At 42.0% G+C, this 17653-nt stretch overlaps 1 protein-coding gene across 1 annotated transcript in view; it reads right to left on the bottom strand.

Moving 5' to 3' along the window:
* Positions 1 to 588: 588 nt before the first annotated feature.
* ETF1 (eukaryotic translation termination factor 1) overlaps positions 589 to 17653 on the bottom strand; it is a 47984-nt gene continuing 30919 nt past the window's right edge. The window contains exons 7-11 of the mRNA XM_068277925.1: positions 14080 to 14209; positions 11384 to 11539; positions 11224 to 11288; positions 7142 to 7289; positions 589 to 3549 (exon numbers count right to left, since the gene is read on the bottom strand). Coding sequence (XP_068134026.1) covers positions 3467 to 3549; positions 7142 to 7289; positions 11224 to 11288; positions 11384 to 11539; positions 14080 to 14209 — 582 coding nt within the window. The 3' untranslated portion in view covers positions 589 to 3466. The remainder of the gene's footprint in view (positions 3550 to 7141; positions 7290 to 11223; positions 11289 to 11383; positions 11540 to 14079; positions 14210 to 17653) is intronic.

Here is a 17653-nt window from a genome sequence, read left to right as displayed (position 1 = left end):
TCGTTAGGTCGATTTGCCACACTTTACATGGCAATCGACTTAAAAATAATCGAAATTCGTTCGGAAATGCTCAGAAATAATCAAATTGAAGCGTATCGACGGACGCATTTGACGCGGAAACTCATGGTGTGTATCCAGCATTAGAAAGATCAGCTTTTCACTGACAAACCCATGTGACAGATAAAAATCTTTGCAAACTAAGGAATTTATCTGATGGTGTACTCAGCTCAATAGAATAGACTGTGCAGGTATACTCTCATACTACATGGTCTGTGATCTTTCATTTTCCAAATACTTATCTCGTGTGTACTTAAAAGTTGGTATCCAAGGTCCAATGTATGTCCACCTTGAATAAAAATCAACCAAAAATTGGTACCAATACAAGACAATTAAAACATGCAAATTACAAAAATATCTTCGAGACAGATGACTACAAGTTCGGCAGGATTTTCTTTTGGAACTTATTGCCGAGTTCCCCAAAAAGTTGCATGACCGTTAAAAACAACCAGTTCTGCAAACAGTTTCTACAAACTACAGTGCATTAAGACAAGAGTCAGTATGAGAGTGGAAATAACAGCATACAACAAATATTCTTAAATATGGTTTAATACTTTTCTCCATTTCTGTACATCACAACACCAAGTTATTACTGCTTGGGAACACTCATTTTGAGGATAAGGTTAAGAATTGTACCCCATTTTATTTGTACATGTATGTATATGATGTGCCACTGTAAAGATAACATTAAGGAAATACAAAAAAATTTGGCATCATTTCCAAATATAGCAAAAAAGAAAAAAAGGCTAACGTGTTGAATAGTACAGAATTGTGTGGAATAAATTTAACATCTTTTCAAATCAATGCAAGTTTAAATTGATTATCCTATAAGCATCTACAATAAACCCATACACAACGGGATCATACCATTTGTCAGTTCTGCAATTAATGAAAGGCTCAGAAGTACTTACATTAGAAGCATTTTTTGGAAGTACAAAATAAGTACTGTAGACCTGGTCTTAAAAAGGCATTTACCCAGCAAAGAAACCCAATAGCTGACAAAGTTAGAAAAGCATAAATGTGAAGTAGTTACCCGTTGTGTTTCCATCCGAGAATTCCACCATCAAACTATCAGTTCCAACCACACACTGACCCCTGTATGCCCCACTGCACAGGCTCATACTTCACCATCAGCCAATCAAATTATTTCATCAACTATGGGTGGAATGCGGGATGGCATGCAGTGGCCAGTGTGTTCAGGAAATGACGAGCCTTTGTTCCAGGAATCGGGCTTTCCCGGAAATGCCATATTAAGAGACAGGGAGGCTTTTATTATATACTGTTGTGCTGCATATTACATTTGTTTCTTCTCCATCGGGAGTACGCAGCTTGACAAAGGTTACTAAACGCTGACAAAAACATCACCACAATGCACGAAGGCATTTACGAAATATGCCAGAGTAGATTGTTCCCATGAGTGCTTCCAACTCTCCACTAGAGCACTTTTGTGGTGTGCAATGCTTAAAAGTGTACCAGAGATGAACCTTGGGTCAAAAAACAAATACCTGGAAGGAAGACTCTGGATCCTGTAGAAGCTTTCCCACACTATCCTCTGGACCACTGTTGCCGCTCACAGACCACCGAAAAATCAGACAAGCTTTTTCTGATTGCTATCGCTCTCCTCTTCATGACCAGGCACACAGTAGCTGTGCGCATATGCAGTGTCTGCACAGTAAGCCAGAGTCACTCCTGAGAGCGCGGTCACGATCTTCAGGAGCGTCCCATGTAGCAGCTGTGGTCTGGAAGAGGATGTGAGGGTCCAGAAGCTTTCCTCCTCTTGGGTATCTGTCACGAGGTTTGCATCAGGTTCACTTTAATGCTCGAGGAATGCAGCATAAGAGGGGACAGACTTCTATTCAATGAAAAAAAAAAAAAAACAAACCTGTATGTAGTGGCATCAATGCATACCCAAAACAAAAAAAATATAGGAAATATTCCATTTGGCCTTCTTTGGAGTCTATGAATGCGTCGTATGAGTGCAGGCCTCTCAAGAGTTCAATAGAACTATTAACAGCAATATGTACACCAGTCAGATGTGTCTATCAGCCCCCCCCCCCAAAAAAAGTGTAATGAGTTGTGCCCTTTTACTTTTCAAAGACACATTAGAATTGTACACATGTTCCATAAACAAAGCCTCTCGAGATCCTGACGTAATTCTGTGGCAAGCAAGGCAGATACACCTTGTTGTACACACTAGCCTTGGTGATCACATGACAACTTATCTATGCTGCATTAAAAAAAGCCAGTCTGATTTTACCACATGCTTCCAAAGATAAAGTATTAGAGGGAAGAGCCGTCCCAACAGGAGTGTAAATGCATCTTCGCGATTCTGCAACGTTTTAAGGCTGAAAGTAAAAATCGGACGTCAAGTCATTGCAAAGGACTAAGTACGAGAAAACTTGCGCACTCACGTTTGTGACAGCTGAGCATGGAAGCATATTATGAAGTTTAAAATTAATCATGCAAAATGACCGATGTTACAGACTTCAGGGAAAAAAAAAACCTAAGGAATAATTAGTCACAAAAATGACTTAATAAAATACATGAATAAAATTAAACTGAGAATCCAGTTCAAACCTTATGTCAGGAGTTTAAGTTAACTTTAGGTTAACTTCCCATTGTTATGAATTGCTGTGGCTGTGAAAGGCAGATACCACATACTTTCCATGCTCTGTACAGATTGTACAGTTTGCATCAATCTGTTTTGCGGGTGTCGGAGGGGTGGGGGGGGCGTTAGCAAATGCTGCGCTGCGAACTGAAGTCTCCATTTATATTGCACAGTATCATGCAAAGATATGTTTCGTTGATTTTGCATTCAGGGCATATTACATCATTTCATGTTCATTTTATTCCAAGAGGTAAAGGAATAGTATTCGCCTATCCCCTGCAATTAAAGTAGCACAAATAGATTACAATATGCTTTGTAAGTTCTGCTATACTGTTTTTTTTTACATTTATACCGTGTACTAGTCTCATTTACTCTGAAGGTACAAACAAATTGAATTAACAGGCTTTCTCCATTATGTAAAATAAAAAAAAAAGAAAAAGAAAAAAGTAAGCATCGTGTTAACTTGCATGGATATCTGAAGCAACTTATTTGCCTGTGTATAAAGATAAAAAAATAAAATACAAGACCAATCGATTTTTTTTTTAAGTAAAAATTGATTTTTGCCAGACATGTCCGGGTGGCATGAATGAACCTTGCAGAAGCATTCACTCTACATTATGACAAAACAGAACAAAGAGGGAGGAAAAAAAAAAAGTCATTTTCATATCCAATGCTTCTAGACAAAGTACTGGAAATGTTCGAATTCTAAGGCAGGGACATATATGTCTTTCTCCAATGAAATTTCTTCTTGGGTTGGATGCTGGAGGGTTAGGCACATTCTGCCGGACCCGTGTCGACTACCTAGTAGTCATCAAGGTCAAAAAATTCATCATCTCCTCCTTGGTATTCCATTCCTTGAAAATCAACTCTGTATCGCAAGATACCTGAAAGTTAAAAAATAAATACTTAAGTTACCTTGTTACTAAACTTCAATAACTTGGGTTAATGCATCTTAAATTTAGGAATGATCAATGAAGTGCAAATAATTCAGAGTTCAGGTAGAATTATGTAAATTCTGTATGCAAATGTATACGGCTTGTAAATAGACCAATCAATTTAAACATTGCTGGGACTTGATTGGTCAATTTTTCAAGCTGCATAAGAAATGAATTTGCGTACAAAATGTACACAGTACTGCACGAACGCAGAATTATTTGCATTCCATTGATCACCCCTACTTAGGAAACGTTTGTTTTTTTAAAGAAAAAAATTGTATGTTTGCACTGTATATTCCTTTGTTTTCAAAAGGTACACCAAACAAATCATTCAACTTGTTCTTAATATCTGGATGGATAAATCCGTCCAGCAGGAGCTGCTTAGTGGCAATCTGGACGGATGTATTGGAAGGTGCACATACACTGATAGCTTCCAGGAAAGTCTACAGCGCCATCTAGTGGCGGAAAGGTAAAAATACATACATTTAGTACATTGGGTTGCAAAAGTTTGGGCAACCTTGTTAATAGTCAATTTTCCTGTATAAATCGTTGGTTAGGATACAAAATGTCAGTTAAATATATCATATAGGTAGGAGACACACAGTGATATTTGAGAAGTGAAATGAAGGTTTTTGGATTTACAGAAAGTGTGCAATAATTGTTAATATAAAATTAGGACAGTTAATATAATGACAACAGTGCCTAAATGTATGGATTCCAAAACCTTTAGAACTAATTATTGGAACTCAAATTGGCTTGGTAAACTCAGCGACACCCGAGTTAAAGAGATCTGTCCATACTCTGAAGCCATCAAACCTAAATTATAGATGTTTTGTAAAGCGGAATGGCCCAAATACCTTCAATCAGAATCCAGACTCATTGGAACCTACAGGAAGCGTTTTGAGGCTAATTTCTGCAAAAGGGGGCTCTACTAAATATTGATTTCATTTTTTTGTGGTGCCCAAATGCATGCACCTGCATTTTGTTTGAACAATTATTGCACAATTTCTGTAAATCCAATAAACTTAATTTCACTTCTCAAATATCACTGAGTCTCCTATATATTTAACTGACTTTTTTTTACTGTAACCACCAACGAGTTATATAGGAAAATCATGACGATTAACAAGGCTGCCCAAACTTTCACATCCCACTGTATTTTTTAAAACTATTAACTCCCCCTTCCCCCTAGCAACCAAACATGAAAAAAAAAAAAAAAAAAAAAGAGTTTACAAAAAATACATAGTTACTTTACGGTCTGAGACCAGGTGCACACCAGTTTTTAAATATGCTGCTAATGTTATCCTATGTGTCTGTGCACACTGGAGCAATGAGGTTTTGTAAAAAAAAAACCATAGCATTACATTGGGAAGAGCTTTTAGAGGTTTCAAAAGCTCTTCCCAATGTAATGCTATGGGTTTTTTTTTACAAAACCTCATTGCTCCAGTGTGCACAGACACATAGGATAACATTAGCAGCAGATTTAAAAACTCAAAACGCTCAGAAAAACTCCTCTGGTGTGCACCAGGCCTGTGTTTTGTTTTTTTTAAATATGTACATAGTGAGCGTATACTACTGTTATTTAGGAAAATAAAGGCTTGTAACTGTTGATAGGGTAGAAACAGAAAAAAAAAATATTTGTAAATATATTGTCACCATACATTGTACTAGGAACATAATTTAAAATGCTGTGATAGCCGGTACAAATGAGCAAATAAAATGTGTGCGTTTTATCCATAGCAGAATTGTTTATTTTAAAACTATAGGGGATGGAATTGGAGAAATTGTGCATTTCTTGTCTTTCACTATAAAATGCATAGAAAATAAAGTAATTACTGAAATAGAGTATAAACACCAAAAAATCCTAATTTGCGGCAACAACAAAACAAGATAGCATAGATCATTTAGGTGTTATACGTAGTGATAAAGCTGTTAGTGAATTAATGACAGAGGAAAATTGCTTCCGTCCTTAAAGAGGAAGATCAGCCTAAACAAACATACTGTCATTAAGTTACATTAGGTTAATTAAAATAGGTAGGTAATATAATCTCTCACAGACCCTGTTTTAAAAGAACAGGCAATGTTTGTGATTTCATGAGGGCAGCCATCTTTTTGGTTGAAAAGGAGGTGACAGGGAGTATGAGACAGTTCCAACTATCCTGTGTCCAGATCACTCCTCCCAGTTGCTAAGCAACGAGATCAGAAATCCCATCATGCTTAGCACAGCATCAGGGGAAAAATGCCCGGGAAGTTTTTTGATGGGGAGCTTAGTTTCCGTGCAGCTAAAAATGAGGCTTTGGTAAGAAAAGTTCTGATGCTGTGAAATAATATGATGTGAATTACAACCTAGAGCACCGGTGTCAAACTCCAGGCCTGGAGGGCAAGATCCATGCCAGTGTTTAGGATGGACTGAGAAAGAGGAATGTGTTCTACCTGATGGACCACACCTTTCCTGATTCAGACCCATCAATTTGAGCTGTGTCAAAAGTGTGTGATGACCTCAGCCCTCGAAGGACTGGTTTGACATCCCTGATCTAGAAGGTAGTTGGATTGAGACACTGGGGGAGTAGATAAAGGGGTTCACACGTTGTCTATACAGACATTGATTCCAACAAAAATCTACCAAAACCTTGAGCAATTCAATAAAATATCGATTTAATATTGATTGGACAAGCCTATACTGAATACTGATTGGAAATGCCAATAATACCCAAAAATACTGCCCCATAGTGTATGGGTGGGTCAGAATTTCAGGTGATATTACCAGACATTAAAGAGTACCCAAAAATCACATGCTAACCTAAGGAGAGGGAAGCCTCTGGATCCTGTGAAAGCTTCCCATACCATCCTCAGGTCCTTTGTTGCTGCTCAATGGGCCCCCCAAAGATTTCTGACAAGGGCTTGTTGGAAATCTGATCAGTGCCATGCTCCCCTTCAATCACGCCAGAAGAGAAGCACGAACCCAATCAGCGGCAGAAGACCGGGTTGGAAACTCCTGGAAGATCCTCTACAGGTCTACACTCCTTAGGTTTATACGATTTTTCACCTGAGCTTCGGCTCAGGTTTGCTTTATGTGAACGCCAGCAGAGCTCAAATAAAATAACATGAGGAAAAGTTACTGCTTGCCAGCACTAATTCCAGAAGCTGAACATTGATTTGATTGGAAGCTCACCGCCTGGAAATGACAATGTTCACAAAAGCCATGGAAGCAGCAAGGTGGGAAAAAAAAGTGTGTGTGTGATATTCAGATAGTACAGGTTTTATTTTAAGGCAGCAGGAAAGCCAGGCAATTGGTATTGTATAAAAGGAGAAAATAAGGCAGCCTTCATATCCCTCAGTTCCGGTGTCCTTCAAGGCTGCATTTGTGCTGTATAATCTTTCTTAATGCAGTTCACTGGCAGCCATTTTGCATGGCGGCTGGCCCTCTAACGTTGAGTGTGGCATGTAGTGAATAATGTTATAACAGACCATTTCTGTATCAAATAAAGGAAGAACAAATTGATAAAATTTAGCATTCAGCAGGAGTCTAATCTGTATTTACCTCCAATACCACCAAATCCTTTCACAAATTGGGATCCTTCTTGTGACTTGTCTGTAACAATCTCCAGTGTTGCTCCAAATTTTTTGTAGTTATTAGCAAACCATTCTAACAGAGGCATACTCTCTATCAGTTCATGTTCTTGTCCAGTCTGAAAGACAAAGTAATTAAATTACAAACGCAACAGTCAAGTTCTGTTGCAGAGCAATGAAAGTAAGGCCCGTTCAGTGGTGCAATGCTGTTCAGCACAATGGCTGCTCTGTAGCAACCAGAGGCTGCTCCATACTGACGCAATTATGTAACTTTTTAATTGAAAAAAAAAATGCTAATTTTTAATAGCCTATTTTTGTGCTGCAGCGCCAGTTATTTTTTTGCCTCCCCACTGCAGAGTGGTGCAGGGTGCGCTTTATAAGTTACCTGATCCAGACACAGGATCTCCTATTCCACCACCAAGCAGTGCTGTAACAGCATCATCCTCCAAGTCTTGATTACATGATATGACATGTGACTAAAAAGGGCGCATACACTGGATGATTTCAGCCATCAATTGGATCGATCAGAAATCGTTTCTTTCAAAATCAATTTGTTGCCGATTTCGATCAATTTGATCTGATGGAAAATCTAGGTCGATCTGCTGCTGGTAGCAGATAGATGGCCCATAGAGCTGCATTGGATCTAATGGTCCAATAATGCATTTAGATCGATTTCCAATAGATTAATTCTGAAATCTATTGGAAATCTGTTCCTAGTGTGTGGCACACATCAGATAGATTCCTGTCAAATTCGACTTGACAGGCACCTGACAGAAATCTGATTGATGGTCGAATTTGCTGCAAATCTATAAGTGTATGGCCACCTTAAGGCCCCAAAGGATGTCAAGTATTAGAGCTAGTTCACACTGGGCACTCTTCTAGCGATTTCGGCAGCATTTCGGATCGCTACAGATCAGGCAAAAATTGCTGGAAAAGTGCTACAGCAACGTATTTTAATGGAGCTGTTCTCATTTAAGCAATTTGTGATTTTAGGAATCGCAAACAATGTGCATGCAGTGTTTTTGAAGCAATAGCGCCTCCATTATAAGTATATAATCACAAAATATAATGTAATCACAAATCGCTCCAATTCTGTATTCTATAGAATCTTAATAAAATATAATGTATAAAATTCCAATCATCCACAATCCACACTCATACACACCACAACCACTCAATATTGCTCTAGGGCCCTTTAAATCAGCAGCACTCTAATTTCCAACTAACTATAATAAGTTCGTTAGGAATCACTCATATCAATGCACAGAAGGGATTCAATTTGTCAGGCAATATTTAATAAAATAAACGCTACTTACCGGGGGCGTCCTCCAGCCCCAAGCTCCCAGGACCTCCCTCGCCGCAGCTCTGCCCGCAGCAGTTTGCTGGAGCTCCGACCCGGTCCCCGGCGATGGCGTCAGAGCGACCTGGAGGTCGCTCTGTACTGCGCCATCGGCGCTGTCAATCACCGCCACGTGGGCCGGAGCGGACTGCACAGGCGCAGTAGTTCTGCGCCTGCGCGCTCCGGCCCACGTGGCGGTGATTGACAGCGCCGATCTTGCAGGCGCAGCACAGAGCGACCTCCAGGTCGCTCTGACGTCATCGCCGGGGACCAGGTTGGAGCTCCGGCAAATGGCTGCGGGCAGAGCTGCGGTGAGGGGAGGTCCTGGGAGCTTGGGGCTGGAGGACGCCCCCGGTCGAAAGCGTTTATTTTAGTAAATATTGCCAACTCCTTTAACCTTTTCGGGACCGGCCACCTACCCCCCCTTAAGGACCAGGCATTTTGCGCGGGAAGGGGGTGCGCACGTTTGGGGGGGTCAGGCGGCCGGATCCCGTGTGTGGCTGCCTGGCATTGTGTCCCTCCTTGGTGGCCTGGGCCCCCCCTTCTGCCAGCAGCCTTCACTTACCTTCCAGGCTCCAGCGATGAGCCGCACGGGACCCTCTTCTCCGGCCGGCATCTCCGTTCTGTCTGACGAGCAGTTCCGGGTCGCGGCTTGATGACGTCATCAAGCCGGGACCCGGCGCTGACGTCAGATGAAGCGGAGATGCCGGCCAGAGCGGAGGGGGGCGCCGATCGTCGCTGGAACGGCAGGGAGGTGAGTGGATCCTCTTCTTTCCCCCCCTGCCGCCGCAGCTGTCAAACAGATCACTACGATCCGACGGCGATCGTAGTGATCGTGTGATCAGCAGCCATACGCGATGGCTGCTGATCACTCGGGGGAGATGTCGGCTGTCATATGACAGCTTAATCTCCCCCTCCGGGTGCGCACGATCGCGTCGGGAGCGGAAATTGCGGGCCGGCGTAGATCCTACGCCGCATCAGGCTAGAACAGCCACAAGTGCGGCGTAGGATCTCATGCACATGGTCCCGAAAAGGTTAAACTTGCGAATAGATAATTCTTATGTTTATAGATAACACAATCCACATTATGCAGAAGCGCTCATATCTGTGCACGAAGGGGATCCGATTTAAATTGTCCCGTTTTCATTGAGGAAAATAACAGATCCTACTTATGTCTCAGAGTGACAGGGTTCAGGTCTCTTATATAGGAGCTCTGTTAGTAATCACTTAGTATCCAGTACAACGATTCCTTGTATGTTTAATTCTCATATGTCAGTCTCTCATAGCCAGCTGCACTCACAACGGATTGTTTTCTGAAAACCGCTCTGATGCGAGTGCTTAGCCTCTACGATCTCCGCGCTGCCTTCCACTGTCGGCGGTGTTCAGGCGGGGCTGCTCTGGTTGTCCACAGAGTCCCCTCGCTGTACTATTTTCGCCCAGCTGGTACCGGTGTGCGCTAGTTGGGTGACGTCACCACTGCAGGGTATTGGATCTTTGTTATTCAGAACGGCTGCTGCACGCTGTAGGTCAGCCAGATCCTTGCCCTTAACTGATCGTAATGGTAAAACAAATTAACCTTAACGCGTTTCGACCGATTAAAGTCGGTCCTCTTCAGATTTTGGTTATGGGAGTGTCCATCAGTCCAGTGTGATATAAACTCCTTGTGGGTAATCTCCGCCTCTATGCAAATTTCCTCAAAGGCTTTTCATTAAAGTGATATAGTGCGCATTTTGCTGTTGATTAGATTGTTTCACCTATGCATAGTTCCCATTTCGCTGGGAACTAAGTGATTACTAACAGAGCTCCTATATAAGAGACCTGAACCCTGTCACTCAGACATAAGTAGGATCGGTTTGTAATTTTCCTCATTGAAAAACGGGACAATTTAAATTGGATCCCCTTCGTGCACAGATATGAGCGCTTCTGCATAATAAATGTGGATTGTGTTATCTATAAACATAAGAATTATCTATTCACAAGTTTAAACACAAATTGGATCCCTTCTGTGCATTGATAAGAGTGATTCCTAACAAACTTATTATAGTTAGTTGGCAAGTAGAGTGCTGCTGATTTAAAGGGCCCTAGTTGTGATAACATTATATTTTGTGGTATTACATTGAGAGAGGGTTGAAGGTATCCCTCTGCAACACGTAGCTTGTGTAGAGTTACTTACCAGCGCCATATAAATTTTATATCTATAAGTATATAATCACTTTTTTTTTTAGTGCAGCGATTTAAGCGCTTTCCCAAATGAAAACTACTACCCACCAATCACTGGGTGATCGTTACACTCTGAAATCTCTATAAAACAAAAAAAAAAACCCAAAACACCTTTTTAACCGGACACAAAATCGCCCCTAAAGCACTAGAAAAAAAAAAGTCACAAAATCGCTAGGCGATTGCCAGTGTGAACCAGCCCTTACAGCATTTCTCAATGGTGGAAGGAGGTGAGAGACGATGCTGGTGGTGGAAGGGGAGAGCAAATTCTGGGTCTGAATCGGGTAAATATGAAGCATACCCTGCACCACTATGGATTAGGCTGGGAGAGGCAGTCCGAGTATAGCCGACTGCAGCAGCCCTGCCCCAAGCTGACAAATTAACTTGGGTAGGTCTATTAAAAAGGTTAACTGTTTTATCAAGAACAGAAACTAACAGCAAATAAAATGGGTGAGCTACGGTAAATTAAAAAAACAAAAAAAGAACACATTACAAACCTCTTTGTCAGTGAAGTGCGATTTATCTTTTTCTTGCTCTGGTGTTAAATAGAGAACTTTGTCTTCTAAAAGGGGGAACAAAAGAGATCATATTTAAAACTGCAGAACGATACCATAAATGGTTTCTTTATGGACATTGTAGAAGATTCGGACAACTGACCTTCAGAACCATTACATCTCAAGACGTATCTCATGATGTCCAAGTTCTCGTAAACTATTAGGATTTCTACAGCTCCCATTTCCAATGCTTTTAGTGTGTCTTCAACGCCAAAACAGTACTTGCCCGTGTCCTGACTGATCTCGTCAAAGTATCTCCCTGGAAACAAATGCAGTGTTTTAAAGAAAAATATAGATATAGCAAAATATCCACAAACACAATATTCAGGACGAGGAGGGTGGGGTGTAACAAATAGATGCAAGGAAGGAAATAGAGGGAGATGACCAGGGCTGTGGAGTCTGAGCAAAAATCATCTGACTCCGTTTATAAAAACAGACAAACTCCAGGTACCCAAAATTGCTCCGACTCCTCGACTAACACCACAGCCCTGGAGAAGACTTGTGATGGTAGTCAAAAGGGGTTTCTAGTTTACGCAGACATGTATTATAATGTAGTGGCTGATTTAGTTCTGAATGTTTGTGGTTTCAGAAAGCGGACTGAAACCCAGCATTTCTTCTTTGCTTTAAAAAAAAAATTTTTTTTACATTATATCCTTCTCAAAGGTTCCCTTTAACAACATTCCTCCTAAATGGCATCACTTGAAAGAAACATGGGGAAACTGATCATGTGACTGGATCAGCAATTAGTGTAGGCAAGTGGCTGTATTATGATAAGACTTGGGACTTGAATGTTGCAATACTTAGGAATCCGTCGTGGTGCATCAAAAGGTTTTTCTTCTTTCAGCCAACCAAACATTTTTGAACTGGAAAAAAAACGCACACACAGACACACACACACAGACACACACACACAGACACACACACACAGACACACACACACAGACACACACACACAGACAGACACACACAGACAGACACACACACACAGACACACACACACAGACACACACACACGATTAGGTAGATGTATGTAACTGGATTGACTGAATCCCACCCAAGGCAGAGTTCGACTGGACCATTTTCAAGTGACAATTTTATACGCATTGTTGCTAATCATGGACCATCCCTATTATGCAAAACCAAACGCAGTGAGTTTAAGGCCTTGTTCACATTCTAAATCACCAGCGCTGTCGCAAACGCTGAGCGATTGATAGTTTTTTTTAAGCGCTTTTCCCTGCGCTTTGCACTTAGAAAAGTGCTTTTCTAAGTGGTTCGTTTTTTCACTTCCTGATGTCAGTCAGGAAATGAACTCTTTCACTTGGAAAGGAATAAATGCAATGTATTTATTCAAAAAAGCGCTCAGGTAATCGCTAGACAAAGCACTTAGTGATTTCCCTATACCTTCCATTGAGCCAAAGCGCTCAGAAAATGGTACATACATTGTCTGCGATTTCAAAGAAATCGAAACGCTTACATGTGAACACCGTCATAGGAAATGACAAGCGCTTTAAAGGGAAGGTCCAAGCAAAAAAAAAAAAAATGAGATTCACTTACCTGGGGCTTCTACCAGCCCCATGCAGCCATTCTGTGCCCTCGTAGTCACTCACTGCTGCTCCAGTCCCCTGCTGGCAGCTTTCTGACCTCGGAGGTCAGGGCCGAATTGCGTACATTTTTACACATTCCCGCTAGTGCAGGAACATTAACACATACATTTTTACGCGTTAGTGGTGAAACGCGTACATTTTTGTTCCTGCACTAGCTGGAATGCGTAAAAATGTATGCAATGTGGCCCTGACCTCCGAGGTCAGAAAGCTGCCAGCGGGGGACTGGAGCAGCAGTGAGTGACTACAAGGGCACAGGATGGCTACATGGGGCTGGTAGAAGCCCCAGGTAAGTGAATCTCATTTTTTTTTTTTTGCTTGGACCTTCCCTTTAAGGGCAATTTCTAAAACCATGCGCTTAAAGGGAACCTTAAAGGGAAGGTTCAAGCAAAAAAAAAAAAAAATGAGTTTTACTTACCTGGGGCTTCTACCAGCCCCATGTAGCCATCCTGTGCCCTTGTAGTCACTCACTGCTGCTCCAGTCCCCCGCTGGCAGCTTTCTGACCTCGGAGGTCAGGGCCACATTGCGTACATTTTTACGCATTCCAGCTAGTGCAGGAACAAAACTGTACGCGTTGCACCACTAACGCGTAAAAATGTATGCGTTAATGTTCCTGCACTAGCGGGAATGTGTAAAAATGTACGCAATTCGGCTTTGACCTCCGAGGTCAGAAAGCTGCCAGCGGGGGACTGGAGCAGCAGTGAGTGACTACGAGGGCACAGGATGGCTGCATGGGGCTGGTAGAAGCCCCAGGTAAGTAAAACTCATTTTTTTGCTTGGACCTTCCCTTTAAGGAAGCTATTGCAGACAACAGGTACATTTTTACGCGTTATGGGTGTAATGTGTAAAATTTTACGCATTACACCCGTAACACGTAAAAATGTACTTGTTGATGTCTGCAATAGCTTCCTGCACCAGCAGGGATGCGTAAAAACATACGCATGGCGGCCGGCCAACTCCCAGTTGGCAAAAACGAAACTAGCTAGCAGCAGGGAACCAGAGGAGCAATGAGTGACTGCGAGGGCACAGGATGGCTGCAGGGGGCTGGTAGATGCCGCAGGTAAGTAACACCTGTTTTTTTTTCACAGTTAAAGTTCCCTTTAACAAATAAAACCTGCAAATGTTCAGTGTGAACGAGCCCTAATGGTGTCCTTTAATTTTAGGATTTTTAGTTAATCAATTAGTTACCACACTTACCTATTAGCTTCTTCTCCTGGATGAATTTCACATTTGAAAGAACTTCTGTGGACAGTTCAATTGCTTGGTTAAAGCCATTCTCTCCCCCATAAGATATATCGACTAGTTTTAAAACTTTGGATTGCAACCGCTAAAAAGAAAACATCTTTATTAGGAATCGCTAATGTAACATTGGGAAAGGTAAAAATAATTGGCAGGGAAATGTGACTTAAGGGTGCATACACACATCAGACTATAGTCTTTGGAAAATGAAAGATCACAGAACAATCTTACCACCCTTCATGTAGTATGAGAGCCAAACCTTCACAGTCTTTTCTATGGAGCTGAACTCCCCATCAGATAGAAATCTTTGCAAGATGCTGCACACACAGATGCTGTACAGACACAAAAGATCAGTATCTGCAAAAGATCTGTTCCTGCCAAAAATCCATTCATGCAAATTGCAATGATAGTCTATGAGATCTGCAGATCATCATACACACATGATTTAACTGACATTCATCTGCAGATCAAGCAGTCATCTGCAGATCTGAAAATCCATCCTGGTGGATCTGATCTGCAGATGAATGTCAGTTAAATCATGTGTGTATGATGATCTGCAGATCTCATAGACCATCATTGCAATTTGCAGGAATGGATTTTTGGCAGGAACAGATCTTTTGCAGATACTGATCTTTTGTGTCTGTACAGCATCTGTGTGTGCAGCATCTTGCAAAGATTTCTATCTGATGGGGAGTTCAGCTCCATAGAAAAGACTGTGAAGGTATGGCTCTCATACTACATGAAGGGTGGTAAGATTGTTCTGTGATCTTTCATTTTCCAAAGACTATAGTCTGATGTGTGTATGCACCTTACTTAAGGCCCTGTACACACCACTATGCTTGTGCTGCGCTTTTCAAATCGCATGTGTTTTATAGTAAGGTCTTTTGAAAAATCATGAAAATTGTGAAAACCTGTACACACGGGTGCGATGCACTTTTTTCTATTCTCATGAAGGCTTTCGATTTAAAAATGCAGCGCAAGCGCAGCAGTGTGTACAGGCCCTTATCCGTCTCATGACCACAGCATTCGCTTAACAGATACACGTGGAAAATAGAGTTCGAGCTAAAATGGTAGAGGTGCTCTTGCAAGAACGTACTGGCCTACAGATGAAGCTAAAAAAAAAAATTAGAATATCGTGCAAAAGTTAACTAATTCAACTAAAATGGTAAATCTAAAATATGAAAGACTCATTACATGCAAAGTGACATATTTCAAGCCTTTGCTATAATGCCGATTACAGTTTACAGCTAATGAGCACACAAATCTCAGCTCATTAGAATATTGTGAAAATGTTCAATATTCTAGGCTCAAAATGTCACTCTTATCAGCTAACTAATCCAAAACACCTGCAAAGGGTTCCTATTTCATATACCTGTATTAGTTTCACCTTTTAAAAACAGACTCTGAAGCGAGAATAAATCTTGCTTCAGAGCTTATATCCCACGGCTAAGAAGGGGTCCCTTACCCCCCAAATCCCCCCCTTGGAAAATCTACGACCAACTTGGTTGTAGATTTTGCTGCTGCTGGAGGCAGGGCTAACGGCTGCAGCGGCGCATCGCCGCCTCTCTCCCGCCCCTCTCAGTGAAGGAAGACTGAGAGGGGCGGGAGAGAGGCGGAGATACGCGTCTGACAGACGCGTGTGAGGCAGGGCTGTGGCCATTAGCCCTGCCTCACCAGGCAAAGATTCCCGGGCACCACGGAGGGGATTTGGGAGGTAAGGGACCCCCTGTTCAGCCGCGGGATAGCGGCGTTTTAGCAGGGGCACACATGCCCCTGCTGAATATAAGCTCTGAAGCGAGATTTATTCTCGCTTCAGACTCTAAGTTGATTTAGTGAAATATATGGACTTTTGCACGATATTCAAATTTTTCAAATTTCTCCTGTATGTCCCATCCATTCCACAGGCTTTAAAGGACATCCGAGGTGAAAAACTGATGAGAAAAACAATTGTATCCACCCCCCTCCTAAAAATTACTTTAGACATACCAGTTTTATTTTAAATCTAGTTTTTAAGTTTATACGGTTTGTCTCTACTCAATGACACCTTCATTGAAGTATGCTAGAGCTCAAATCTATAAATTATTGACCATTTTTATCCCTTTCCTGCTCTCTCAGCCATTTACTGACAGTAAAGTATTTTATGGCTGTAATTACTAATCGGTGAGGGTTATGCTACACTGTGACCCAGTCCGACCTGGACAGAAACTCACTTCCATACCTGATTTTTTAACTCTTTTAGGCAGAGAAAGAAAAAACAGGAACACAACCTAATTATTTGTGTGCTTGGCACTGTACATACACGTCTATCACGTCACCTGGGTTGTCCTTTAATTGCTCCACTACTCCAGAAGCACCTGTGAAAAAGCGCATTGCCAGAGCGCCCTTGCAAGTTCACAAACCATGCATGTCTATGAATTACCATATTGTTAGCGCCACAAGATGTGCCATTTTTCCCAAAAAGGAAGGGGGGGGGGGGGGGGGGGAGGGTATGTCCTACAGAGCAAATACAGGGGAAGCAGGGAGGGGGGCCTGACTTCTCTCCTCTCTTCCTCAATAGAGCAGTGGCATAGGAGTTGCTTCAAAAATACTCTCCAGATCCAGTCGGACAACACTGCACAAAGATCTCCCATCTCATTCATCCTCTGGCTGGCACAACTCGCTCTACTGGTTCTCCTGCACGTCGCGCATATGTGACAAGCAGGAGAGTGAGGCTCATACAGAGAACATACTATTTCCGATATATGGCAAATTGGATGGAAGACTTGAAGTACCTCCGCTGCCACTACTCTGCCGTTCGTGAATTCAGTAGAGCATTCTATCGTGTTAGCCATCGGTAAAAGGAAAATAATCTATGTACCACCTTTTGATGTTGCATGTATATAGCTGTCTGTTCCAACATCTTGTAAGCAAACAGGATTGAAGTCTGACGAAGGCCGCACAGCCGAAAGGTTACTCATTCTCTTAAGTTAGCCAATACATATCATCCCGATTCAAAACTTATTGCATTAGCAAAGTCCGTCAACTTCGCACACTCACATGCAAATATATTTATGCAACTGCTTTCACAGAAATCAATTATCCTGGATCCACTGCTAACACCCCCCCCCCCCCCCCACCAAGTTAGAAGCCGGAGTCTTGGTACAAAATACAATTCTCTTGTGTAGTCACCTACACCGCGCAGAGGTACCCCAGTATTACTGCGTCCTGACCCTGGAAATTCTGAATGAGCAGAACTTGCAGTTTTTATACTGGCTGCAACTAGAGGGAAGATGTGAAGCACAAAAAAGAAAAAAAATTCCAATTCCAGGTCAGCCAACTGCCTACACTCCAAAACAGCACTATAATCTATTACTGTACAAAATTATCTAAAGCATATAACCGTATATTACCACAGATAGGGCGATTGACACCCAAATTTTGGACGTAAATTCAGCCCATCCATGGGAGATGTGTGTTGGCCCCGGTATGCAGAGTGCGCTGTGGAGCGTACTTCAAGATGCATAGCCACTTAGCCTCGCTCTGGCTTGTACCC

This window comes from Hyperolius riggenbachi, chromosome 3 (assembly GCF_040937935.1).
Source record: "Hyperolius riggenbachi isolate aHypRig1 chromosome 3, aHypRig1.pri, whole genome shotgun sequence".
Classification (NCBI taxonomy): domain Eukaryota; kingdom Metazoa; phylum Chordata; class Amphibia; order Anura; family Hyperoliidae; genus Hyperolius; species Hyperolius riggenbachi.
The sequence above is the reverse complement of the archived record's forward strand: the minus strand, read 5'-3'. Positions and strand labels throughout refer to the sequence as shown.